The 27,504-nt window shown below is 45.4% G+C and overlaps 1 protein-coding gene across 1 annotated transcript in view; it reads left to right on the top strand.

Moving 5' to 3' along the window:
• The first annotated feature begins 206 nt into the window (after positions 1–206).
• KCNK9 (potassium two pore domain channel subfamily K member 9) overlaps positions 207–27,504 on the top strand; it is a 201,870-nt gene continuing 174,572 nt past the window's right edge. Inside the window, exon 1 of the mRNA XM_068238080.1 lies at positions 207–2,379. Coding sequence (XP_068094181.1) covers positions 1,797–2,379 — 583 coding nt within the window. The 5' untranslated portion in view covers positions 207–1,796. The remainder of the gene's footprint in view (positions 2,380–27,504) is intronic.

Raw genomic sequence — 27,504 nt, 5'->3', positions numbered from 1 at the left:
TCCTCTCTCTGTAGCCTCATCATCATTAATGTACACCATACCACCCCCCCCCCCTCTCTCCAACATCCACCCCCCAGCTTCAAACAGGGAGACCACGTGGTGCTAGCTCCTAGTGATTCCCTGCAGAATTAATATATTCTAGGGGAGTGGTCCCAGCAAGACATCGAGGGAGGAGAGTTAGCAGAGAGACAGAGAGAGGATGCAACAGAAGCCAGAGTTGCAAAGGGGTCTGATGGAGAAAGAATAGAGAGAAATTAGTCAAGTGTTGAGCTTTCTTGGCAATAAGACAAAGGAGAGGAGGAAAGGTGCTTAAAGCCATGCAGAGGGCGTCAACCCAACACTACTGCTGAGATCACTTTCTGATGAGCAGCCCCCCCAGCAGCAGCAGCAGCCCCCCTGTGTGCAGACTTGGAGAGGACTCTAGAAGGGGGGGATCCTGTACTCACCTGATGTCTTCAGGCTCATCAGTGCAGTAGAGATTGCTACGCTTGGTAGTCTGCAGCTGCTGTATGCCACAGAGATGACCACCAGGCTGTCTGGCCACCACCCTGCTGAGGCTGGCTGCTCGCCCCGTGCTCTGTAGCCACGGCTGGTCTTGATGCCCCTGGTCCAGGGAAGATGCAGACCTGCCTTTGATGTGTGCCAGAGGGCGAGACGACAGGCTGGATTGTGGCTGTTCCCCAATATAACCTAACCGAGAAGGTTTCCACCCAGAATCTAATGACATCCAGCCGTACCTGGGCTCTGCAGACTGTTCAAGGCTGGATCCTGAGCACAAGTGGTCGCTTGGTCTAAGGAGGGTCTCGGAGACGTCGGAATAACTTCAGTCCACACTTCTATTATATACCTGTAACTGCACTTGTCTTCTCATCAGAAAACCAGAAGTCCTCATAGGCTGGGAGATAACAAGCCTTCTTCATAAGGGTTGGAGGAAGGTCTTGGGGTGATGACATCTGCGGTAGGTTCTTGGTTGCTCCTCTAAAGAGGACCTTAGTTCAGAGGTAGCGTTGAACGTGGAAGCTGGTCAACGTCTTTAAAAAATTCTGTACAACTTTTTTCTCTCGTCTTCGAAGTTTTTGTGTTTAAGCATGAGGTGGGTGGAAGAGGCGACCCTCGGCCACTCTGATCTGGATGCGTCTTCTGGATTTTAATCGCCACCACTCATGGTTACTTCACACGGGGGCAAATGTTGGCTCAGGGGCTGTTTTCCCTTCAAATAAACCCTAGGGACGTGGTTTTAAACCTCACAGCCCTACAGCAGTCATCGCTAGGACCAGCCTTCATCGCTGATACCGTTCCATGTCAGCTGGGCAGGAGACCAGAGTTTGCTGAGGGGTGCACAAGGCTGCACTCTTGGCTGTGCCTAGATTACAGGATCTGGTTGTCTAGGAAGAAGAGGAAGACCGGAGGTGGCTTTGGAGGGGCGAGTTGGGTGAAGGCGAGCTAAGCAGGAGGGGAGGACTTGGATAGGTGGACAGAACTGGACTGGTTGGGAGCAGCAAAGCCAACAGTCGCAGCTTGAAATTTCTGGAAACAAGAAGGAGTTGGACTTGGGAGAGGGAAGGAAGGAATCCAAGGCTTGGTCTTGCTGGTGAAAGACCTTTAAAGTGGACTTGTTGGGCAAGGATCGCAGAAGAGGAGCAACCTGAACTTGGGGTGGAAAATCCTGAGTCAGTGATTGTCGTTGGTGGATTCGGCAGCCAGAGTTAGTTCGTGGTGGAAAAGCAAGAGTTCCGCGAAAAAGGTGGTCTTCCTGGAGAAGAAGACAGGAGGGAAGCCAGAAGGTGGTCTTGTTGATGGCACTGCGGACTGGCACGGCTTGGTTTGGGCAAGTCCTGCACAGAGCCTCCCGGCTGCAGGGTACCTGGTCCAGAAGATCCAGCAGTCTCCTCTGCCTTTCCTCCTCGCAGGAACACGAACACGGTGTGGGAAGAGGTGACCACCACCACCAGCCCTGCATCCACCATCACAGCCACCCACTCCACTCCCACTCTCCAGGTGCCCAGCCCAGCCATTGCTGTCTGCAACTTCCCAGTGCCCTCTCCACCATCAGGACTGGGGGACATGATCCCCTCAGAAGCCGGCTGCTGTTGGCCATGAAGCGGCAGAACGTGCGGACTTTGTCCCTCATCATCTGCACGTTCACCTATCTCCTGGTGGGGGCCGCTGTCTTTGATGCCCTGGAGTCCGACTATGAGATGAGGGAGGAAGAGAAACTCAAAGCCGAGGAGATCCGCTTGAAAGGGAAATATAACATCACCAGCGAGGACTACAGGCAGCTGGAACTGGTCATCATGCAGTCTGAGCCCCACCGGGCTGGGGTCCAGTGGAAATTTGCTGGCTCCTTCTACTTTGCCATCACCGTCATCACCACTATAGGTAGGTGACTTCCTGGGGTGAGGGTTGTCGAGGTGGTTGTTACTGCTTTGGGGGTCTTCAAGCTGCAGCTTGAAGGTGGGGACCCTCCTTAGGGGTTGAGGAACCTCATCCTAGGAGGAGGACTTCATAAGTCAATGGTCTTTATAATTGCTCAAGTTTGGAAAGAGGTTTGCTGAGGTGGGGGGTGGTTGTTACTGCTGTGGTGGTGTTTAAGCTGCAGGTTGAAGGTGGGAACCCTCTTTGGGGGTTGAGGAACCTCATCCTAAGAGGAGGACTTCATAAATTAATGCTCTTTATAATTGCTGAAGTTTGTAAAATTCTTCTTGGCTTTCGAGGAACCAAAGTTGATTTAAAGTTGTGATAGAACTACAAGTCTAAGCAAGGTTATGAACTGTTCAACATCAGTTGTAGATCTGGTTACCCAGCCTGCTGAGAGCGTTGCCAGGCGCTGTAATAGTGTCAGTTAACCACTGCTGCAGTACTGTAAGTGGCTTTAGCATGAACTATAATGTAAAGAAGGTAAGCTTTTGTTAGACATATGATCCTACAACAGGTGCAAGCTCACTGAGCTGAGTTTTCTGTTGCATGGCTGAGATTTGGTTTAGCAGGAGGTATGTAAAGAGCAGGATTACTATTAACCCTTCAGCAGGAAAAAAATGTTTCTGCAGCAGCCTTGGCCACCCTTTGCCTTCCTGGCCACTTGTGCATACAGATGGCATGCATTTCCTTGTAGTTCTTCAGCATAAAGATGCTCTAAACCAGCAGCAAGCTATCTTGCCTCCTTCTGCTAGAGAACAATCCCTCCCTATCAGTATTCTGATTACTAAGGTAATGCTTAGACTTGTAGTCCACCAGGACCTAGATGCTCGAAAATAGCACATGTAGAGGAAGCCTGTTTATAAAACACACAAATCTGCTTCTTACAGTTGTGTAAAAAATGATCAGTCTTGTATAAAGTACACACCTACACTTGTGGCCCCCCTGGTGCACACATGGACCCTCTGTCCAGTTGTATAAACAGTAGAATCCAGTATGACCAGTTTGCCGCTGCATCCTCTGGTTAGACGACAATTTAACCCTGGTGGTTCTTAGAGCCTTGAGGTGCTGCAAATTGCTCTTAGGCAGAAGAATTGAATGAAACATCAACTGTTATTTGATTTAGAGTGACCCATACAGGGGGCATGCTTGTACCTGTAGTCCTCCGGGTATGTATAAGTCCAGAAGATGCAAGATAAACTGTTGCAGTCAATTAAAAATGATCTGTGCTTTCACTAGCACCATGGATTTGTATAGAATTCATTCTTTGTGCACAGCAGGCATGCTTGGACTTATAGTTCTCATTTCTGCGTGGACTCAAAGGCAACCTAAGCTTGGTGGATCATCATTTAATCCGAAAATTGTTTTTCTGTTTTACGGGCACAGTTTGCAGTAAAACTAGCTGTATTGTGCACAGAACAGATTCAAACATATAATCCCCCTGTGTGATGTTGGTGGCCTGAAGTTCAGGATTGTGCCAAGTCAAGGGGGACACACACTATACAATCTTGATTTGGTAGTCTTAACCAGTTTTATTAAATGTATACCATAAAAAGGTTGACAGACTGAAAATATGTGGAACTACCGAGGATCAATGAGGTGCAAATAATTTCTCTTTGCATTCAAATTTCATGTAAATATTATGCAGCTGGAGCTTGGGCCAATAAAAAATTGACAGGAAGTTATTTTGGTCCAATTTTAAGCTGCATATAATTAACATGACGTTTAAATGCAAGAACAAAGAGATAATAGGTGCCCAGAAGTAGATAACACAGAGTTAAAAACAAAAATAGAGGTGATCTAGCACAACAATGGCAAGTTAGATAAATGCAAATTTTTGATAAGCACAGGCAATGTGTTTCGTGGATCCGCACCCACCTCCTCAGGCCAAATAAAATGTAATAGAGTTGTATTAGAGCCAGGAAATGATTTCAATCTTTCTGATCATCCCTACTTGGAACATATTATTTAGGAAGTACCTTATAGTATGTAGATATGTTAAGATTGCATAAGATTGTTACAATTAAGATTGTATGGTGTGTGGCCCTCCTACAACACTACATGGCCAGTTGCAATTGTAGGCTATACTGTGAGCTGGTAAAAGAGCCCATAGGCACATCTGTTTGGTGATGAGGGGGGGGGGGGGGAGAATGGTAAATTGTCACCCGATGTGATCATGATACAGTGTTGGTATTGTATCTTCCTATACACATAGCTCAGGCTTGCAGCAAACATATGATTTTACAGTTAAGCATTGGTTTTCTGTTGCAATACTAAGGACATGTTATACAAGCAGAATATTCTGTGTGCAAAGGGAAAGCTCAGAACGCTTTGTGTAAAATGATAGCTAAACTACACAGACGCTGCCGATGTAAAATGCCTACCTATGATACAGCCCCACTTATCTCCTCCGTTACTAGCAATTTGTTTAACAATTGCCATTACCGTGCACAAAGGGAATTCTTAGAACTCTTATTTCTACAGAGGCTGAATAGCTAAGGTCCGCATAATCCCCTCCGTAAGAATGGAAATGTCTTTTTACCCACCGCAAAGTTAACACTTGACTGTTACTGTTCGAGGGTTTTCCTTCTGTTAGTGTTGCCGCTTACTAGAGTAGTAGGCCGATGTGTAGATCCACAGCACCAAACTGCTGTAAAAGCGATTAAGTCATAGGAAGCAAGCGACCAATCAGGTTTCGCATCTTCAAGGTGAAAGGGATTCTCATTGGCTGCTCTGGGTGTCTACTCCTGCCTTGCTGGAACGGTTACGCACAATAACCAATCAGAATGTTTTGAGTGTTTAAGGATAGAGGCATTCTGATTGGCTACTCCTGGCTCATTTGTTTTAGTTGGGATATTTGGCAAGCGCAATTAATCAGGTTTCAGTCTTGGGGAAAGAAGGATTCTAATTGGTCGATCTGGACAGCTACTCCACTTCCCCCCATCCACCTAGAAGTTATCCAGAAGAGCCAATCATAAATAAAGATCAAAGAAATTAATATTCTAGTTGGTTACTTTGAGTCACTCCTCTGATGTTGGTCAAATTGTAACAACTGCCAACAGCAACCAATCAGATGGCACAGGGCAATAAAAATAAATGAAAACAAGGATTTTTACTGGTTTCTTTTAGCAAAGACTAGTCTTTTGCTCAGTTGCAACAGCTACCCAGTAAAACCAATCAGGATTCAGGTTTAACCCTTTCTCTGGCAAATTCTTGCTCCAAACTAGCACCTTTGGTGTTTGAGCCAGTTTTAAAATTTTGTCGCATATGCCCCCCTCAACCCCCCTCCCCCCCCCCCCCCCCACACACACACACTAATTACAAACATAATATATAATTTTTCTGAAACAAAAGATAGTATTGACAATTTAAATTGACAGGTTCTTTTTTGATTGGAGACACATTAGGATCTGATTATACTCCGGGGTATCTTTTATCACTGATGGAAGTCAGGAGTACAGAGTTCTTGCACCATATCCCACGCTGCAGCCCCCAACACGGCTGAGAACCAGGACGTGCTCTGGCAAGTACGAATGCAGGTGATCTGCAGGAGATGAGTGAAAGTGAAACTTCATGTTTGCTCATCTCCTCACACTCAGCATGCTCTTGATCTGGACATGTAAGCTGATGGGGAAAGAGGGTGGACGAGGGGAGGGGTTGGAAATAGGAGAAAGAGTAGGCAGGTGGGAGGCAGTAGCAATGACAACAGTCATGGCGGCAGGATGGGGGTAGTACTTTCAGAAGTCGATAGGAGTGGCTGTAGAGCCATTCGACGCTTCTGCAAAGACTGCATGGCTTTTGCAGCAGTACCTAGAGGTCCGTACGCAGGCGCCAGCCACTCAGTACTTCCTGGGATTAGTCCTCTGACACAGCAGTATAGAGAGGTTCGTACGCAGGTGCCAGATACTCACTACTTCCTGTGACTTGTCCTCTGATGCAGCAGTATAGAGAGGTTTGTACGCAGGTGCCAGATACTCAGTACTTCCTGTGATTAGTCCTTTAACGCAGCAGTACAGAGAGGTACATCCACTGAGCCAACCACTCAGCACTTCCTGTGATTAGTCCTCTGACGCAGCAGTACAGAGAGGTACGTATGCAGGCGCCAGATACTCAGTACTTCCTGTTATTAGTCCTCTGACGCAGCAGTACAGAGAGGTACGTACACAGGCGCCAGCCACTCAGTACTTCCTGTGATTAGTCCTCTGACACAGCAGTACACAGGGGTACGTACACAGGCGCCAGCCACTCAGTACTTCCTGTTATTAGTCCTCTGACACAGCAGTACACAGGCACCAGCCACTCAGTACTTCCTGTGATTAGTCCTCTGACACAGCAGTACACAGGGGTACGTACACAGGCGCCAGCCACTCAGTACTTCCTGTGATTAGTCCTCTGATTCAGCAGTACAGAGAGGTACATAAGCAGGCATCAACCACTCAGTAGTTTCTGTGATTAGTCCTTTAACGCAGCAGTACAGAGAGGTATGTACGCAGGCGCCAGATACTCAGTACTTCCTGTGATTAGTCCTCTGATGCAGCAGTACACAGGGGTACGTACACAGGCGCCAGCCACTCAGTACATCCTGTGATTAGTTATTTGATGCAGCAGTACAGATAGGTACGTACACAGGCGCCAGGCCAGCCATTCAGTAATTCCTGTGATTAGTCCTCTAATGCAGCAGTACAGAGAGGTACATATGCAGGAGCCAGCCTCTTAATACTTCCTGTGATTAGTCCTCTGATTCAGCAGTACAGAGAGGTACATCCGCAGAGCCAGCCACTCAGTACTTCCTGTGATTAGTCCTCTGATTCAGCAGTACAGAGAGGTACATCCGCAGAGCCAGCCACTCAGTACTTCCTGTGATTAGTCCTCTGATTCAGCAGTACAGAGAGGTACATCCGCAGAGCCAGCCACTCAGTACTTCCTGTGATTAGTCCTCTGATTCAGCAGTACAGAGAGGTCCGTCCGCAGAGCCAGCCACTCTATACTTCCTGTGATTAGTCCTCTGATTCAGCAGTACAGAGAGGTACATCCGCAGAGCAAGCCACTCTATACTTCCTGTGATTAGTCCTCTGATTCAGCAGTACAGAGAGGTACATCCGCAGAGCCAGCCACTCAGTACTTCCTGTGATTAGTCCTCTGATTCAGCAGTACAGAGAGGTACATCCGCAGAGCCAGCCACTCAGTACTTCCTGTGATTAGTCCTCTGATTCAGCAGTACAGAGAGGTACGTCCGCAGAGCCAGCCACTCTATACTTCCTGTGATTAGTCCTCTGATTCAGCAGTACAGAGAGGTACATCCGCAGAGCCAGCCACTCAGTACTTCCTGTGATTAGTCCTCTGATTCAGCAGTACAGAGAGGTACATCCGCAGAGCCAGCCACTCAGTACTTTCTGTGATTAGTCCTCTGATTCAGCAGTACAGAGAGGTACATCCGCAGAGCCAGCCACTCAGTACTTCCTGTGATTAGTCCTCTGATGCAGCAGTACAGAGAGGTACATCCGCAGAGCCAGCCACTCAGTACTTCCTGTGATTAGTCCTCTGATGCAGCAGTACAGAGAGGTACATTCGCAGAGCCAGCCACTCAGTACTTCCTGTGATTAGTCCTCTGATTCAGCAGTACAGAGAGGTACATCCGCAGAGCCAGCCACTCAGTACTTCCTGTGACTTGTCCTCTGATGCAGCAGTACAGAGAGGTACATCCGCAGAGCCAGCCACTCAGTACTTCCTGTGATTAGTCCTCTGATTCAGCAGTACAGAGAGGTACATCCGCAGAGCCAGCCACTCAGTACTTCCTGTGATTAGTCCTCTGATTCAGCAGTACAGAGAGGTCCGTCCGCAGAGCCAGCCACTCTATACTTCCTGTGATTAGTCCTCTGATTCAGCAGTACAGAGAGGTACGTCCGCAGAGCCAGCCACTCAGTACTTCCTGTGATTAGTCCTCTGATTCAGCAGTACAGAGAGGTACATCCGCAGAGCCAGCCACTCAGTACTTCCTGTGATTTGTCCTCTGACGCAGCAGTACAGGGAGGTTTGTACGCAGGTGCCAGATACTCAGTACTTCCTGTGATATGTCCTCTGACGCAGCAGTACAGAGAGGTATGTACGCAGGTGCCAGATACTCAGTACTTCCTGTGATTAGTCCTTTGACTTGCAATTATTATTATAGTTATTCTTTATTCGTAAAGCGGTAAAGCAAATAGTAGGCAAAAAAGTACTATCAAAACAATTTTAAGTATTTTCTTGCTTGCTGGTGATTTAAAAAGGCATTTTATTGACACGTTAAAAAAAAAATATCACTTGGGAGAAAACTCAGGAGATAAAGTTAAATGCTTATGGGCCTTATTAGACCCTTATTCAATTCACATTACCTTTAATGTTTCATCTTCTGTTTAAAACAACACTGCAATTGTAAAAGTACCAAAAAGTAGCTGAAAAAGTACAGTTAAAATTATTCTGAGTATTTTTTTGCTTGCTGGTGGCTTAAAAAGCATTTTATTGATAGGGTGTGAACACATCACCTAGGAGAAAACGTGAATTGTATATAACCCAATTGGTTTTAATTCACTAAGACCTGTTTGGTAAAAAATAATAGGTCAGTAAAATGTTGCATTTTCACACTTAAAGTAGAAGTAGTAACGTAGTTTGGTAATTTATCAAAAAACATGGATTCAATTCACTAAGATCTGTTCAGTAAAAAGTAGAAGTCTAACCAGCTGCGTTCTGCTATAGTGATCTTATCCCACTTCTGCCCAGAGTTGTGCTGATTCTTCTGCTACAAGCGGTCTGCCTAAAACGTCAGTTTCTTTGCAAGTCACTGCTTAAAGAGAAACTCCGACCAAGAATTGAACTTTATCCCAATCAGTAGCTGACACCCCCTTTTACATGAGAAATCTATTGCTTTTCACAAACGGATCATCAGGGGGCGCTGTATGGCTGATATTGTGGTGAAACCCCTTCCACAAAGAAATTCTGAGTACATACTCTTGGCAGTTTCCTGTCTGTGAACCCTGTTGCATTGTGGGAAATAGCAGTTTACAACTGTTTCCAACTGCCAAAACAGCAAGCAGCAGCTACATCACTTGCCAGCAGTAAAAATGTCACCATGTGATAAATGTCAGAATATAAATGAGGGATTTAAAATATTTTACAATGGGCAAACACTGACTAAATCATTTATACATATTTATTGTAAAAATGAAGCACTTTTTTATTACATTATTTTCACTGGAGTTCCTCTTTAAGTCCTGCAAGAGTATAAGGCATCTCCAGTGTGCCTTTAGATCTGCATGCTTCTGTGGTCCATCTGATTCTCTGTATCAGTCTTTCCCTGTGCACGTCTAAAGGGTTACAGGGAAACCTCTATGAATGCATCCTGTTCCTGGCATCTTGTGTTGTATTTTCTGATGTCCCGCCTGGCAGAAGATCAGTACCAATGGGATGAGTAGATAGACAGGGTAGTTCCTCCTATTGGCTGACTCCCTTGCCTCTATATTTTACTGAATGGCTGCTTATTATTTACCTACAGCTCCAGGCTGGAGATAAAATACCGAACATCTCACTTGCTTTATTAAATGCTGTAATCTTCGTGAATTGACATTTATTGAGGTATTTACCGCACAAGTCGGTAATTTACCTTACTAATCGGTAACAGCCTTAGTGAATTGGCGTTTGACAAGATGTTTGGTTAAATCAGCTGTTTTCTTCATTGCAGAATACTGTAATGCTTAGTAAATTGAAGCTGTTGTATTAGTCACTGTTTAAAACGGAAATAATTATATGGGGATTATTCAGGATTACTTCTATAGATACTATTCTTTATCTCATCAGTTACATTTTCAGTTTAGGTTTCTTTTAAAACAAGATAAAGTATACTTAACGTAGTATGAAACTCAGCATTTCTTCTTTGCTCTAAAAGATTATTCACAGCATTAAATCTACTACCAGAAAAAAATTGTAGCAGAACAGCATTCAAACAGTTAAACACAGCACTTTCTTCTTCAGTGGATAGCTTCTTGCTTCAGTGGGCAGCTTCTGGCCTCATCACCCAAAGAGGTGCTAACATTATGTTTTGTTTACATTCCTTTGTCAGATACATTTAGTAAACATTAGCAAAGTCTTGAAATTGAGCTCTCACTGCTTCTAGTATGTGTGCAACTGAGAAGTGATCACTAGATAGATTTGAATATATCAATACAGCAGCTATGCAATAAAATGCAATGGCAGCTTTCAGAGCAGATAAGCTGTACTTTGGGACCTTGATATTTGTAAACAGACAAGACTTCTTGAATTATTGAATATTATGTCAGAGTTTTATCCCGCTTTAAAAAAAAATAGAATTATGATTTTATTTTTTACTTTGCCTAATGAAAACTGTAAGTAGCATTTTCTGTATGTTGTGGATCTAAGGCCCCACTCACTCATGTTTTGAATTTGCGCGTGTCGTGCAAAAATGCGATTTTGGGCTGGTTGCACGTGTTATGTGTTGCATTGGCATCGAATTTGATCTCCATTTTTCTTTTTTTCGTGTGTGCGCGCCTTGCATTTTTTTTTCAGCATTTTTAAATTGCGCTGCCATGTGCTTTTTGTGTGTTTTGCAAAAAAAGGCATCCTATTTTAAAGTTAATTGGAAATATTCTCATGTAAATTCATTTCATTGGTATGCATGGAAAAATCGTAATCCAAATTTATAAATCAGTGGGGACATGACAGTAAACACCTAATCTGCTCTTTGTTTCATTGTTCTCTGTTTAATCTGACTGTTATCACCTCTGATAAGAATCCCCGACTGAACATTCAGTCTCGCTTTGCTATGGAATGATTATAGCTGAGTCTGTCTTCTCTGGTGTCTTTTCAAGCCCAAGCCTGCCCCCTTGTGGCTCTGCTATAATGACTCAGCTATAATAATTCCCGGCAAAGCCAGACTGAATGCTCAGTCGGGGATTCTTATCACAGCTGATAACAGACACTTTTAGCAGTGAGAATGAAACAGAGAGCAGGTTAGGTGTTTTCTCTAATGTTCCCACTGATATATATGGTAAAATACATGAGGGTGCTTCGTCTTTGGTTCACTTTAAGTGACATGTGACATGATGAGATAGACATGTGTATGTACAGTGTCAAGCATACAAATAACTATGCTGTGTTCCTTTTCTTTTCTCTCTGCCTGAAAGAGTTAATATTCAGCTATGCAACTGATAGTTTTTTCTCCAGTTGGAAACCAGTCTATAGCCTCCTTCACTGATAAGGAATTACAGCTTTCCTGGCAGAGGACCAGCTTCTGAGAGCAGGGGATAGATACAAAGGTCAATAGTTCATATATTTCAGTATACTGAGACACGGGACAGACTGTTTCATTGAGCTGAGACAAAACAATAAATCTACCTTTTTATTATTTTTTTCAAACATAACATAAAACTGTGGGGTCTCTAAAAGTCATTTTTGGGAGTAGGAGGATAGATACATTTATTTATCTCATCAGTTTATTTTCACTTAGGTATCACTTTAATGTATTAAGATCAGGCTTGCCTCTTGTTCATTCCATACACGTTTTTTTTTTTGACCAACAGGCGTATTTTTTCACCTTTGTATACACAGATACGTTAACATTTTACAAACTGTATTTCTGCTGAACCAGCTCAAAATCAATTTCGGACGTATAAAATGCTGCCTAGGCAGATCTCTGTTGTCCGTGATATTTGCTAACAACAACCGACAAGAACAATGCGGTCACGACGTCGAGATGATGGATATATTTTTAGGGAAAGCACAGAAGCTGATAAATCTAGAAGGATAATATATGTGAGTGTGCGTGTGTATGAGAAGGATAATATATGTGCGTGTGCGTGTGTATGAGAAGGATAATATATGTGAGTGTGCGTGTGTATGAGAAGGATAATATATGTGAGTGTGTATGAGAAGGAAAATATATGTGAGTGTGTATGAGAAGGGTAATATATGTGAGTGTGCGTGTGTATGAGAAGGGTAATATATGTTAGTGTGCGTGTGTATGAGAAGGGTAATATATGTGAGTGTGCGTGTGTATGAGAAGGATAATATATGTGAGTGTGCGTGTGTATGAGAAGGATAATATATGTGAGTGTGTATGAGAAGGATAATATATGTGAGTGTGCGTGTGTATGAGAAGGATAATATATGTGAGTGTGTATGAGAAGGATAATATATGTGAGTGTGCGTGTGTATGAGAAGGATAATATATGTGAGTGTGCGTGTGTATGAGAAGGATAATATATGTGAGTGTGTATGAGAAGGATAATATATGTGAGTGTGCGTGTGTATGAGAAGGATAATATATGTGAGTGTGCGTGTGTATGAGAAGGATAATATATGTGAGTGTGCGTGTGTATGAGAAGGATAATATATGTGAGTGTGCGTGTGTATGAGAAGGATAATATATGTGAGTGTGCGTGTGTATGAGAAGGATAATATATGTGAGTGTGCGTGTGTATGAGAAGGATAATATATGTGAGTGTGCGTGTGTATGAGAAGGATAATATATGTGAGTGTGAGTGTGTATGAGAAGGATAATATATGTGAGTGTGCGTGTGTATGAGAAGGATAATATATGTGAGTGTGCGTGTGTATGAGAAGGATAATATATGTGAGTGTGCGTGTGTATGAGAAGGATAATATATGTGAGTGTGCGTGCGTATTTACGATATATGTACAAATTCAATGCTTTCCATTATTAGTCTCACAAAGTAGAAAAACTGCTGAACATTTTCAATTGTTGACAGGATCTATGAACATCAGGCAGCAGCGTGCGCATATCTGAATATCGTTATTCGCCTTTCAGCATTAATCGGGTGTGCCACTTGCCAAGGTTCGGACACACACAAGGCTGAAGAAGTCACTTATTATTGGAAGAAATTAAGGAACTCTGACCAAAAATTCTTACAAAACTTAAAGTGACCCAGAGACGCCGGAGATTAAAGATTTTTACTTACCTGATTTTTACTCACCCGTCCTCAAGCGGTCTGCCGTTAAGCTTTGATCAGCTCCCAGTATTCAGCTCGGTCGGGCCCAGTCTGACTCAGTGATGTCACCCAGGGCTTCTGTGCTTGTGCAGAAGGTCCGCGCATGCGCAGAAGGCCCCCTGCTGACGTCACTGAGCTGAATTCCCAGAGCTGATTGCCGCCTAACGGAGGCACTCAGGTGGATGGCGAGGGACGGCGATGCTTATGGGGCTGGAGGAAGCCCTGGGAAAGTAAAAAATCTTTAATGTCCGTCGTCTCTGGTACACTTTTAAAGAGGAACTGCAGTGAAAATGACATACTGAACAAAAGTGCTTAATTTTTACAATAATTATAAATGATTTAGTCAGTGTTTGCCCATTGCAAAAATCTTTCCTCTCCCTGATTTACATTTTGAAATTTATCACATGGTGACATTTTTACTGCTGGCAGGTGATGTCAGTGGAAGGAGATGCTGCTTTTTTGGCAGTTGGAAACACCTGTTTATTTCCCACAATGCAACAAGGCGCCCACAGTGTGATGTCAGTACTTTGGTGCTGACATCACACTGTGGGAGGGGTTTCACCACAATATCAGCCATACAGAGCCCAAGATGATCCGTTTGAGAAAATGATTTGATTTCTCATGGGAAAGGGGGTATCAGCTACTGATTAGTATGAAGTTCAATTCTTGGTTACGGTTTCTCTTTAAGTAAAACAAGGCTCATCAATGCAGACTGCATTGCCTATTTGTGCCTATTTCAAGGGGAAAGAGACTTTGAGGAGATGATCATGACAAAAAATCCCGGCCATGTGATTTAATGCTAAAATTTTAACACAGTCATTTTGAGTGATCATCCGCTGTCTCCATACACAGAGGACTTCTCCGGGCCCCGAGTCTTAATTTTAGTGCCAGAAATGAAAAGTAAATATTTTACTTCTTCCCAGAAAGCTCTGGACCACATACAGAGTGCTCATTACACACCGTAGCTCTGATCGGAAACATTTAATAAAGGCTCTTGAAAAAAAGGGCACAGAGGATTGCCGGTAATAGAATATAGGTAGATATACCGATATTCCACTACTTTCTTCCGATAGTGAAATATCTGTAATGTTTACCTATATTTTACTAAGACCTAACCCTACTCTCACACAGAACCCTCCCTCTACTGATGACTAACTCTAACGCCTCCTGGTGGTGCCTAACCCTAATACTCCCCTGCTGGTGCCTAACCCCAAGACCTCCCTGGTGGTGCCTAACCCCAAGACCTCCCTGGTGGTGCCTAACCCTAATACCCTCCTGGTGGTGCCTAACCCTTATATGCCCTGGTTGTGCCTTACCCTATTACCCTCCCTAGTGTTGCCCAACCCTAATACACCCTGGTGGTGATTAATCTTAATACCCGCCTGGTGGTGCCTAACTCTCAGATCCCCCTGAGAGTTCTCAGATCATACGCCATGCTAGCGACATCGCTAGCCGGCTGTTTACATCTGCACTGTCACTCTCGCCGCTCCCCGCCTCCTCTATATCGCCCCTTCCCGCATGCGGCCCTTTCCTCCCCGCTGATTGGAGACATAGAGGAGGCGGGGGAGCAGCGAGACTGACACATCCAAAGGTAAACAGCCGGCTGCGACACGCTGTGTGTCGCTAGCACGGCATTGATTTATGGGGCACAGCAGAGCGCAGGGGGGCACTGTATAGCAACAGAGGCTGGGCATTATATGCAGACCCAGCCTCTGTGTGCTAATAGGATTCTTAGAACCCACCTCGGGTTCTCTTTTAACAATGATGCTGGCCAGCTTCCCTGCTCGCTACACAGTTTTTTGGCACTTGGACAGTGCAACTGCCAATCACTAAGTGCTTTTGAAAATAAATAAATCCCTGAGAATTCCCCCGTGAAGAGATGGACTAGTCCAAAACCTGTCACTTCTGTCAGATTTCTACTACCTACTGTAAGTGACAGCAACAAAGGAGAAAATTAATGTATGGCTCATTTTACTTTGGAAAAAATGTACTTCTTATTTGTATATGTTTACACATATTTTAAATTTTACAATTTTTTCGTCATAGTGCCCCTTTAAGGATTTTCTTCCGACCCTTCATCTGTTGTTCCCTTCCGTAAACACAGTCTAGGATGTGTACAGAGCTTAAAGTGAACCCACCAGCAATATGTGATATGATGAGTTAAACATGTATGTACAGTACAAAACATATCAATAACCAGGCTGTGTTACTTGTTTTATATTGCTACATGAAAGAGTTAATTTCTAGGCATGGAAGTGACAACATCTTGTTGGTACCTTAAAAAGTGCCATAAAGGTTTTCCTGGCAGAATACAACTTCTGAGGGCAGGGAGAGATAAAATACATGAACTATTGACCTTTTTCTAACTCTGGGACACTTAATAGGCTGCCACTGGGAGACAGTAAAACTTTTAACCTGTAAATGTTTCAATATAAAAGAAAACCCTGGGCTACTTTAGTCATTTTTAGGAGTAGGAGGATACATATAATTGTTAATTTCAATTATCAGTTTATTTTCACTTCAGGGACACTTTAAAGAATGCAGTTGCGTGACTTTGCAGGTCTGGTAAATTATTGGCATCTGAAGTGGAACTTTGAAATGGAATTGATTTATTTGTCATCTCAGTATGTTTTGTGACATTTCAGTGTTGAATCTCACAGGAGTTTCATCAGTTTTTTCCATGGAAGTTACACTTTGGAGTCTTCTTTGCTATGTCTGATATGCAGAGCTCTTTATCGTCGGGCGTTATATTGTCTCAGTCCCCCGTCCAGTACGTTAATTAGGCTCCAGAATATTCAGCCACCTTGCTTGTGATGTGTTGCATGCAGCAAATGGATTGCTTGTCAGGCAATCTATATTGATAAGGTGAGATTTGCTTATGTCGATCCTTTACCCGGACCATTAACCAAGGGAGTTGTAATTTTCTGAGCTGCTATTGATTTTTCCTTCCAGTGCTGTGAGTTGCTCTGGCACTGGAGCGATACATCTGGCAAAAGCCAGTGGAGGAGGACAGGCTGCTCGGCACACAGCCTGGAGACCAGAGGAGAATGTGGTATATGTGGAACAGTTCACCTGAGTGTCGAGTCGTTTAGGCTCTAGGACTCAGTAATGAGAGAAGATAATACTCCGTGTTTATACTGATAGGTTAGTATGTAAAGGTAGATCGGGATTAGAGAGTCTTACGGTACGTACACATTTTAGATTTCCCTTGGGTGAACTGATCGTTTCAGATCGTCGCGTTTACTGGTGTCCCCAGACGTTGGTGTCCCCACCCAGCTACTTTTTCATGCCACCCGGCTGGAAAAAAAATTCTGGGGAGAACACTGTAGATTCATCATTTTGTTCAACTTAAGACTTACTATAATAAGTTTGACTATGGCTAAGGTTGACTATGACAAGCTCAGGTACTCCCTGAAGACCTACTAAAGTAGCATGTGTTGAGAACCTAGGCCTTAAAAGACCTGAACTCTTGCACAGGACAGAATGAAAATATAGAGACATGCACCCTGTATGTATTTAGAGAGTTCAGCCTGTCTAAATCCCCTGATCTGTGACTAATCACCACTGTAATTTGATCTCTCAACTGTGTCATTTTAGGAATTTCATCTGCCATGGCAGAGCAGCTATTTGGTAAACGCAGGGTGTTAACAATATGTCTGCTTCCATGATAGCACGAAGTAGACACACTGCAGATTTTTTGCAGGATTTGTATCACCTCTAACAAATATATGTTTTTCTTTAAAGGTTGTTATGCTGTTGCTTATCTTTTGGAGTAAAGAGGAAGTTTTGAGTTCAGGTCCACTTTAAAAGACAAATTATAGCGTTTGAAAGCTTGAAAATAAGCGTGGAGAACTTTGTCTCTCTCTAGAAGTAACACAATATACAAACAGAAGTAAGGAGGGAGCAGACAGTAAGAGTAGTATTAGACACAGTGTCGTAACAATAGGTGCTGCAGCCCCTGCACCTGCTGGGGGACCTGGGACACCTTTGGGGACCACCCCAGGGCCGTTTTGGGTGGCAGGAGGGGTCGCAGCATGAGGGGAGGGCATGGCCACCTACATCGGCGGGGAGGGAGGCCACTCCCCCTCCCTCACCTCGGGCTCTCCTCTCAGCGCTCCCCCTCCAGCATTAATAGGTGGCAGCAGCGGCAGGCAGGAACACAGGCATACCTCCATGCATTCCACTGCCGGAGGTTCCGCTCTCTAAGCATCTGACGCTACTTCCTGTTTATCAGGAAGTAGCGTGTTGCACTTAGACATCAGACCTCCACGGTGAAAGCACAGAGGTATGCTTGTGTTCTTGCCCACCGCTGCTCCTACCACTGATGTAGGTGGCCATGCTCTCCCCTCATGCTGCAGCCCCTCCTGCCTGCATCCACATTTTCGCAGGGGGCCCAGTGATTTCTTGTTACGCCCCTGATTAGACAACATACAAGTTGATAACGTCTTTTGTACGTGATTGCTGCCAGATGTAGAAACAATAAAAATATCTTCTGAAGTACATTGGGCCCGTGCTAATTAAGTTTGATCCATTAGTTAATATTCTAAAAATAGCCGCAGCAGCATGTCTCCAGCGTGAAGAATTTAAGGTGATTTATTCTTCACAATCGCTCATAATTCTTCAGAGTCATCCTTCTTCGGGGAAAGAATAAATGACGTTATTGATCCACCGCCTTGATAAAGAGGACTTTGTGGGATTGGAATATTGGTGCGACTGATTAGGAGGAATAAATCACCTTAAATTCTCCTTATTAGAGGTGGGCAGACCTTATTTTTCCTTTTGCATTTTTAAAATCGATTTTCTCAAATGCTACAACGTCTTTTTGAAAAATTATTCTTTTTGTCTTGTGGCCCAAATTACCTGCAGGGCCAAAGGCCTCCAAATGACAGGCTTCGAGAATATTTACATTTCAGTCAACCTTTTTGGCTGATGGTAATATTTCTGGGGGCAATATTTCCTTTACTACCTGCAGCAGTGTACTGTGAGTTACACTATATTACACGTAACGCGCATGACTAATGAGCATTACCATAGCAACTCTTGCCGTACTTGAGTACCATGGGTTGTGCTAATAGCGTAACTCACGGTACACTGCTGTGCACAGCAATATTACTGCTGCCTAATGCATCAAACCCATAGGCCCTTATCCAGGTAACTTTTCTCACAAGAGGCAATTCTTCACCTTCATAACGTTTTAGTGCTTAGCAATTCAAAAAGTACTAAAGTAAATAAAAAAGTAATATCAAACTTATTTTAAAGTGGTCTGAAACTCAGACATAACATTCAGTAAAAATATATTTTCCTACTTTTTATTACTCATACAGTTATCATATTTGCTTTTGTGCATAAGTAATATTGCCTGTTTACAAATTACAAGTTTCCAAAGTGTAGTTTTTCTTGCCCTGAAAGCTGCTATTGCATTTATTCCAGTTGCTTTTTATTATATATTAAAATCTTCTAGTGAGCAGTTCTGAACTGTGTGTGTTCCTGAAGCAGAGACAGCTTCTCAGAGAGTGTTGTTTACACACAAATGTAACAACATTGAAATGTAAACAAAGATATTGTTATCTCCAGCCTGGATGCGGATTTCAAGACTTTCGGGCCTTTTTCCACTACACTGCTGAATCGCAAAATGTCAAATCGCTAGTGATTTTTAAATCGCTAGGGTTGCTACTTTATCATAGAAATCATGAGAAGTATTTTCCACTATAGTGATTCGATTTGCAAATCGCAATCTATTTCTGGAGCGATTTTAAGAGAGATAATGCAATGCACATGAAAAATTGCAATCACATATCAAAATTAATGAAAAATCGCAATTGCTGGCGTTTGTGATTGCGATTGCTAGTGGAAAGGGCCCGATTCATAGCATAGCAGGACAAAGTGTTGTTTAACTGTTTCAGTGATGTTCTTTTAAAAAAATGTTCTGGGATAGTAGCTTTAAAACTGTAAGGAATCTTTTAGAGCAAAGTAGAAATGCTGACTTTCAGACCACTTTAAATTGTCCATATCATGGCTATGCCCGTATCTGAGAAATGACACCTTGCTTTGGCATAGTGGTATCTACAGAAGTGGAATCAAATTAAAGAGGAACTCTAGTGAAAATAATGCAATAAAAAAGTGCTTCATTTTTACAATAATTGTGTATATATGATTTAGTCAGTGTTTGCCCATTGTAAAATCGTTTAAATCCTCGAGTTACATTCTGACATTTATTACATGGTGACATTTTTACTGTTGGCAGGTGATGTAGCTGCTGCATGTTATTTTGGCAGTTGGAAACAGCTGTAAACAGCTATTTCCCACAATGCAGCAAGGTTCCCAGACAGGAAACTGCCACGAGTACGTACTCAAGAGTTTCTTGTGGGAGGGGTTTCACCACAATATCAGTCATACAGCGCCCCCTGATGGTCTGTTTGTGAAAAGGAATAGATTTTTCATGTAAAAGGGGGTATCAGCTACTGATTGGGATACAGTTCAATTCTTGGTCGGAGTTTCTCTTTAAGCTAAAACTTGGTTTGGCCAAATCTCGGTTTCAGTATATTCTGTGCGAATAATACGACTCATGTTAAGGCATTGCTCGCTATGGAATCCGAGAACTGAGTAGCCACCGCGGTCTCTACATTGGTGTATTTGTTTTCTTAGCTGGGTTGGTTGAATAATTTGTTGTAGTCTCACCTATTCTCTTACGAGACCAGAGTGTGACATCCTGCGAAGGCGCGGCAGCAAGTGTTACTAGCTTGCTTCTCGTGAATAAGAAGATTGCGCTCGCTGCCATCCTCTCCGCAGGATGCTGCTGCAAGAGTCTAATAATCCCATGAATCTGTTAACTGCGTCCTCAATTAAAAATGTGTTTTCAGCCTGGAATTGCAGCTGAGGAAGATGCATTAATTGGATGCGTTCGGAGTAGGTTCCAGGCCCGTGGAGTGCTGTCGGGTGGTGAATGTGACTGCTGCTGTTTCTGCAAATGTTACAGCGCTTCTGTCCCTTTCCCGCCATTCCCTTCGGCATTGCCCATACCGGCCTCCCTTCTGTTGCGTAATCTACAAGACCTGAAGGGGTCATGCCATATTCTCTCTTGTGATTTTAATTTTTCCTCCTTCAGTTCCTTTAAAATGCATATGTTGTTTCCTTATGGCATGTACTGGTCCAGTGCAAATGTCATACATTCATAATTTAGAGATCGACATGGACAGACTAACGTTGGTAATTGCTCGGCAAATGCTTTGCAGCACAATTTAGCATGTTGGAGAGAACAGGATGTTGGAGAGAACAGGATGATTTCCCTCGGTAAGGGGAAATCACAGCAGTGAATGTGGAGCTGTATGGACTGTGTTGGGTACCACAGAACTGTAGTGTTAGGGTGAATACACATACTCAATTTTGATTGGTCAATTTGATTACTTTTGTGTACAGCAATTTTAGAGATTACCTGCACAATCTGTTCATAGTATTCAAAATATGTTGGCCAACATTCTACATAGAGGTGGCAAAATTTGGCCAATCATCGGCCAACCAACATTGCATGTGTGCACACACTCTAATCATATTTCCCTGGCTATGTGGTTAATGGCAAAACTGATCCTATGAATCAATTCACCTTAATTATTTTTCACCTCTACTATAAATAGAGGTAATTCATCAAATAAAACAATAAGGGACCCTTTTCAATTGGAGTGTAACTGTGAGGAATCGCGGAAGAGCCGCCGCCATGAGCCAGCGGCGGGCGGCTCTTTCCGCATCGCACGGAGAGGCAGCCGCCGCCTCGCATCATGAGGCGGCTGCCTCCGTGCAGCATGTTGCGGAACGGCGGTTCGCGCACATGCTCCGGCGGCAGAGACTCGGAGCGGGGCTGCTGTGGCTGGGACATGTGGTCCCTCGAGATTTAGAGTGACGCGCGCGCGCACTCAGGCAGGGCCTTTATGGCAGCCAGTAGTAGTCAGCTGACCAGGCTGGTCAGCTGACTCTGGCTTCACTCCCCATTGGTCCAGCACGGTGGGAGGTGCTGGGGAGTGAAAGGGGTATATATACTACTGGCTGGTCATTTCTCGGGTGTCTGGCGTTGCGATCACATACGTGGGAGCACCCAGATCCGTAGTCAGATCCGTTAGTGTGCCGGGACCAGCTGGAGCTGTAATCCTACACTAAGCTAGATTCTGTTGATAGCTTAAAGTACTAGTTTGATTGTGATTATCTGTTATGACCTTTGCCTGCCTCGACTATCCTCCTGAACTCTGACCTTGTACCTCGTTATATCTGATACCCCGTTGCTGAACCCTGCCTGTACTTTGACTCCGCCTCTGCCTCCTGATTTTGTACCCCGATATATCTGATACTCCGTTGCTGAACCCTGCCTGTAATTTGACTCCGCCTCTGCCTCCTGATTTTGTACCCCGATATATCTGATACTCCGTTGCTGAACCCTGCCTGTACTTTGACTCCGCCTCTGCCTCCTGATTTTGTACCCCGATATATCTGATACTCCGTTGCTGAACCCCGCCTGTACTCCGACTCTGTCTTTGCCTACTGATATTGTACTTATCTGTCCGTCTGTATATGACCTGGCTTGTCCGACCTCGAGAACCGACCTCACGATTGGAGGCGGTTCTCCCGTCCTGTTGGTGACACTTCCTCCTGAGTGTCACTTTCGGACTTCCCTTCCCACTCTCAGTCTGACTCCTCCCGTCTTGGAGAGCTCAGATCTGCGGAAGAAATCTCTGCAGTCCTCCTTGCTGCACTGAGGCTTGTCCTCTGTATTACTGTTGCACCAATCACAACACTTTACTCAGGTGAACAGAGGTTAGCAAGTATATTGGATTATCGGTGATACTGCAGATCACATATAATCTGGTATACGTTTGTATTCCCTGTGATACTGCAGATCACCGGTAATCAGACCTCTCTGGGCTTCACCGATCGTTACAGAACACCAGACCACAAAACCGATGGAATCACGCGCTGATCCTCTGACTGTGCTTGCCACTTCGGTGGATAAAATTCATCAAGCACTGGGCCAGCACAAAGCCTTAATCGATGCCCTATCAGGCTCTGTGAAAACCCTCCAGACGTCAGTTGATTCAGTGCGATCCCCTCATAGTGATGACATACGTATGCCTGTACCTGATAAATTTTCCGGCCACAAGTCTGACTTCCGGAATTTCAGGAGTAGAGTGTTGTCGTATTTCGAGTTGAGACCCCGATCCTCGGGGACTGAGACCCAACGGGTCATCTTTATTAAAACTTTGTTGACTGGGGACTCCCAGTCCTGGGTATATAACCTGCCTCCTACCGATACCGCTTTGACCTCGGTAGAGGAATTCTTTAAGGCCATGGCCATAATCTACGACGACCCTGACCTTGCTGCGTCCTCAGAGCGGAAGCTCAAACTTTTGCGGCAAGGCAGAGGTTCGGTCGAGGATTATGCGGCGGAGTTCCGTAGGTGGTCAGTCACCTCTAGATTTGATAACTTCGCCCTAATGGATTATTTTTTGTCTGGGTTGACGGAGGAGGTCTCCGACTTAATGTTAACCGTACCCGAGCCCAAGACAGTTGATGAGGCCATATCATCGGCCATTCGAGTAGATCGCAGGCTACGCCATCAGAGGCAGGCTAGGGGCAGTCACCGTGTCAGGGTGACTTCGTACGCGGCACCGGTTGCTGCATCCTCTGTAACAGCATCTCCGCCTATTTCACCCTTTCCGGCCTTGCCTCCACCAGAGCCGATGCAAATTGGTCGATCAAAACTGACCCAGGTGGAGCGAAGGCGGAGGATGACGGAACAACTGTGCCTATACTGTGCAGAGGCAGGACATAGGGTGCGAAACTGCCCCAACAGGGCGGGAAACGGGTCTGCCTAGGAGTAGTGGGGGGTGACACCCTAGGCACACAAACCTCACCCCTTAAAGAGAAAAAATTACTTCTCCCTTGTACGGTCACATGGGATGATAAGTCTGTTGCCACTGAAGCTTTTATTGACTCCGGCTCAGCGGCTAACTTTATGAACTTTGAGTTTGCTCAGGAGTTGGGTCTACCACTCACTCCCGTGAGACCCCCCATTCAGGTCACGGCAGTTGACGATTCCCCTTTGCAGCGGAATCGTCCCCTGTCACAGACTCCGCTTGTGAAGCTCACCATAGGGGTATTGCACGGGGAGCAGTTACAATTTTTTGTTTTATACATGTCCACCTCCACTATTATCCTAGGCATGCCTTGGTTGCAGGTTCATTCCCCGCAGATAGACTGGGCCACAGGACAGTTGACAGCATGGTCACCTCATTGTTTCCAGCAGTGTTTGGGGAGACTGACATTAGGTCTAACTAAGGTACAGGTGGAAGGTATACCGGAACAATACTCAGATTATGCCGATGTGTTTTGTCCCAAGGCCGCGGATAAATTACCCCCGCATCGCCCATTTGACTGTCCCATTGACCTTCGTTCCGGTTGTATGCCTCCTCGAGGCCATTTATATAACTTATCTGGCCCCGAGAAACTCGCCATGCAGGAGTACATCCGTGAGAACTTGGCAAAGGGCTTCATCAGGCCGTCCCGGTCACCCGCTGGGGCAGGCTTCTTTTTTGTTAAAAAGAAAGACGGGGGTTTACGGCCTTGCATCGATTATTGTGGCCTCAATAAAATCACAGTGAAGAATCGCTACCCGTTACCACTTATAGACGATTTGTTCACACAGGTCACTGAGGCTAGGATATTTTCAAAACTGGATTTACGGGGGGCATACAACCTGGTGCGTATAAGGAAGGGCGATGAATGGAAGACGGCCTTCAATACCCCTGATGGGCACTACGAGTATAGGGTGATGCCCTTCGGTTTGTGTAATGCCCCGGCCGTCTTCCAGGAACTCATCAATGAGGTTTTTCGGGAGGTGTTGGGAAAGTTCGTTTTAGTCTATCTAGACGACATTCTCATTTTTTCTAACAACCTCCCGGAACACAGAACCCATGTCAGGATGGTATTAGACAAAGTGAGGCAGAATCTGTTATACGCCAAACTCGAGAAATGTATTTTTGAGGTCACGTCGGTTGCCTTTCTGGGGTATATAATCTCCACCTCAGGTCTGTCTATGGACCCTGCCAAGGTCTCCGCGGTCCTGGAATGGCCGCAGCCGGTGGGGTTAAAATCATTGCAACGGTTCTTGGGGTTTGCAAACTATTATAGAAGGTTTATTAAGGGGTACTCCACAGTAGTCGCCCCTCTCGCTAGCCTTACTAAAAAAGGGGCAGACACCACTCATTGGTCTCCCGAGTCCTTACAGGCTTTTTCTAAGTTAAAGGGGTTGTTCTGCTCAGCACCCATACTCAGACACGTGGACACTTCTTTTCCGTTTATTGTTGAGGTAGACGCCTCGGAGATCGGAGTGGGGGCTGTGCTGTCCCAGTGTTCTGGTCTCCAGGGTAGACTACACCCATGTGCCTATTTTTCCCGAAGGTTCTCTCCGGCAGAGAGAAACTACGACATAGGCAACAGGGAGCTTCTAGCCATCAAATTGGCCTTCGAAGAGTGGCGTCATTGGCTAGAAGGAGCTGAGCACACTATCACGGTTTATACCGACCACAAAAACCTGGAATACATCGAGGGGGCTAAAAGGTTAAGCCCAAGGCAGGCTCGATGGTCGCTATTTTTCTCGAGATTTACATTTTTGATCACGTATACGGCAGGTAGTAAGAATACCAAGGCAGACGCACTCTCTAGGTGTTTTGAGCCGGAGACAGCACAGCCCTCTGTTCCCGAGACCATTGTCCCACGAAGTGTGGTGTTAGCCGCCACCGAGACTTGGGAGGACTGGAAAGAGACCTTGAGTCCTTTTCAGCAGGATATCCCGGAAGGGAAACCAGACGGGGTATTATTTGTTCCGTTACCATTCCGTCTCCAGATCTTGGAGATGATCCACTCTCATAAGAACGCGGGACATCCTGGAGCGTCTAGAACGCAAGATCTCGTGGCCAGATGTGCATGGTGGCCTTCGCTAGCCGCTGACTGCAAAGGGTTTGTCAGGGAATGTGCGGTGTGCGCGAAAAGCAAGCCCTCCCGGCTGGCATCTGTAGGTACTTTGCAGCCTTTGCCCACCCCGAGTGAACCATGGACCTACTTGTCCATGGATTTCGTGGGAGAGCTTCCGAGATCTGAAGGCATGTCAGTTATTTGGGTGGTGGTTGACCGTTTTAGTAAGATGGCCCACTTAATGCCTCTGAAAGGACTCCCCTCGGCCCAGGAACTGGCCGATTTATTTATCATCCATGTCTTCAGACTGCATGGCATTCCAGAAGACATAGTATCCGATCGGGGAGTCCAGTTTGTTTCGAAATTTTGGAAGGCATTCTGTCACCAAATGGGCATGAAATTGTCATTTTCCTCGGGGTACCACCCACAGACAAATGGCCAGACGGAGAGGGTCAACCAATCGTTAGAGCAATTTTTGAGATGCTACGTTGCCGAGGCACAGAGTGATTGGGTTAAATATTTACCTTATGCAGAATTTGCCCACAATAACTTAAAGAGTTCGTCCTCAGGTTTCTGTCCATTTCAGATTGTGACAGGTAAACTTCCCAAATTCTCCCCTTTGCCAGTTGCGGCCACTCCGTTCCCAGCCTTGGAGGCGTGGCAAAAGTCGTTTAAGGACATGTGGTGGACCATCAAGAATAATCTTGTAAAAGCATTCCAGAGTCAGAAAGGTCAGGCTGACAAAAGACGCTCGTTAGAGTGGAAATTCCAACCAGGAGATTTGGTTTGGGTGTCAACCCGTCACCTGACCCTAAAACAACCCTCTGACAAACTTGGTCCCAGGTTCGTGGGTCCATTCCCAGTTACTAGGAAGATCAACGATGTCACATATACCGTTGATCTTCCCACCAGCATGCGCGGAGTAAGGTCTTTCCACGTATCACTTCTCAAACCCGCAGTCCAGGTGGGTCCCACTCCTCCTCCTCCTGTCTTAGTCGATGCCCAACCTGAGTATGAGGTGGAAAAGATCATAGATTCACGTACTGTACAGAACTCGGTGCAGTATCTCGTACATTGGAAGGGGTACGGGATTGAGGAGAGGCAATGGGTACCTGGGAACCGCATGCATGTGGACGAGTTAGTGAGGGAATTTCATGCAGTACATCCAGAAAAACCTGGAAGGAGCTGTCCAGAGTCCACTCCTCGGGGGTAGGGGGGGGGGGGGGGGGGGGTACTGTGAGGAATCCCGGAAGAGCCGCCGCCATGAGCCAGCGGCGGGCGGCTCTTTCCGCATCGCACGGAGAGGCACCGCCATGAGCCAGCATCGCACGGAAGAGCCGCCGCCATGAGCCAGCGGCAGGCGGCTCTTTCCGCATCGCACAGAGAGGCAGCCGCCGCCTCGCATCATGAGGCGGCTGCCTCCGTGCAGCATGTTGCGGAACGCGGCGAAACTGCCGCGTTGGACGCGGCGGTTCGCGCACATGCTCCGGCGGCAGAGACTCGGAGCGGGGCTGCTGTGGCTGGGACATGTGGTCCCTCGAGATTTAGAGTGACGCGCGCGCGCACTCAGGCAGGGCCTTTATGGCAGCCAGTAGTAGTCAGCTGACCAGGCTGGTCAGCTGACTCTGGCTTCACTCCCCATTGGTCCAGCACGGTGGGAGGTGCTGGGGAGTGAAAGGGGTATATATACTACTGGCTGGTCATTTCTCGGGTGTCTGGCGTTGCGATCACATACGTGGGAGCACCCAGATCCGTAGTCAGATCCGTTAGTGTGCCGGGACCAGCTGGAGCTGTAATCCTACACTAAGCTAGATTCTGTTGATAGCTTAAAGTACTAGTTTGATTGTGATTATCTGTTATGACCTTTGCCTGCCTCGACTATCCTCCTGAACTCTGACCTTGTACCTCGTTATATCTGATACCCCGTTGCTGAACCCTGCCTGTACTTTGACTCCGCCTCTGCCTCCTGATTTTGTACCCCGATATATCTGATACTCCGTTGCTGAACCCTGCCTGTACTTTGACTCCGCCTCTGCCTCCTGATTTTGTACCCCGATATATCTGATACTCCGTTGCTGAACCCCGCCTGTACTCCGACTCTGTCTTTGCCTACTGATATTGTACTTATCTGTCCGTC

Source organism: Hyperolius riggenbachi, chromosome 5 (assembly GCF_040937935.1).
Source record: "Hyperolius riggenbachi isolate aHypRig1 chromosome 5, aHypRig1.pri, whole genome shotgun sequence".
Classification (NCBI taxonomy): domain Eukaryota; kingdom Metazoa; phylum Chordata; class Amphibia; order Anura; family Hyperoliidae; genus Hyperolius; species Hyperolius riggenbachi.
Note: the sequence above shows the minus strand (reverse complement) of the source record. Positions and strands in the feature narration are given on the sequence as shown.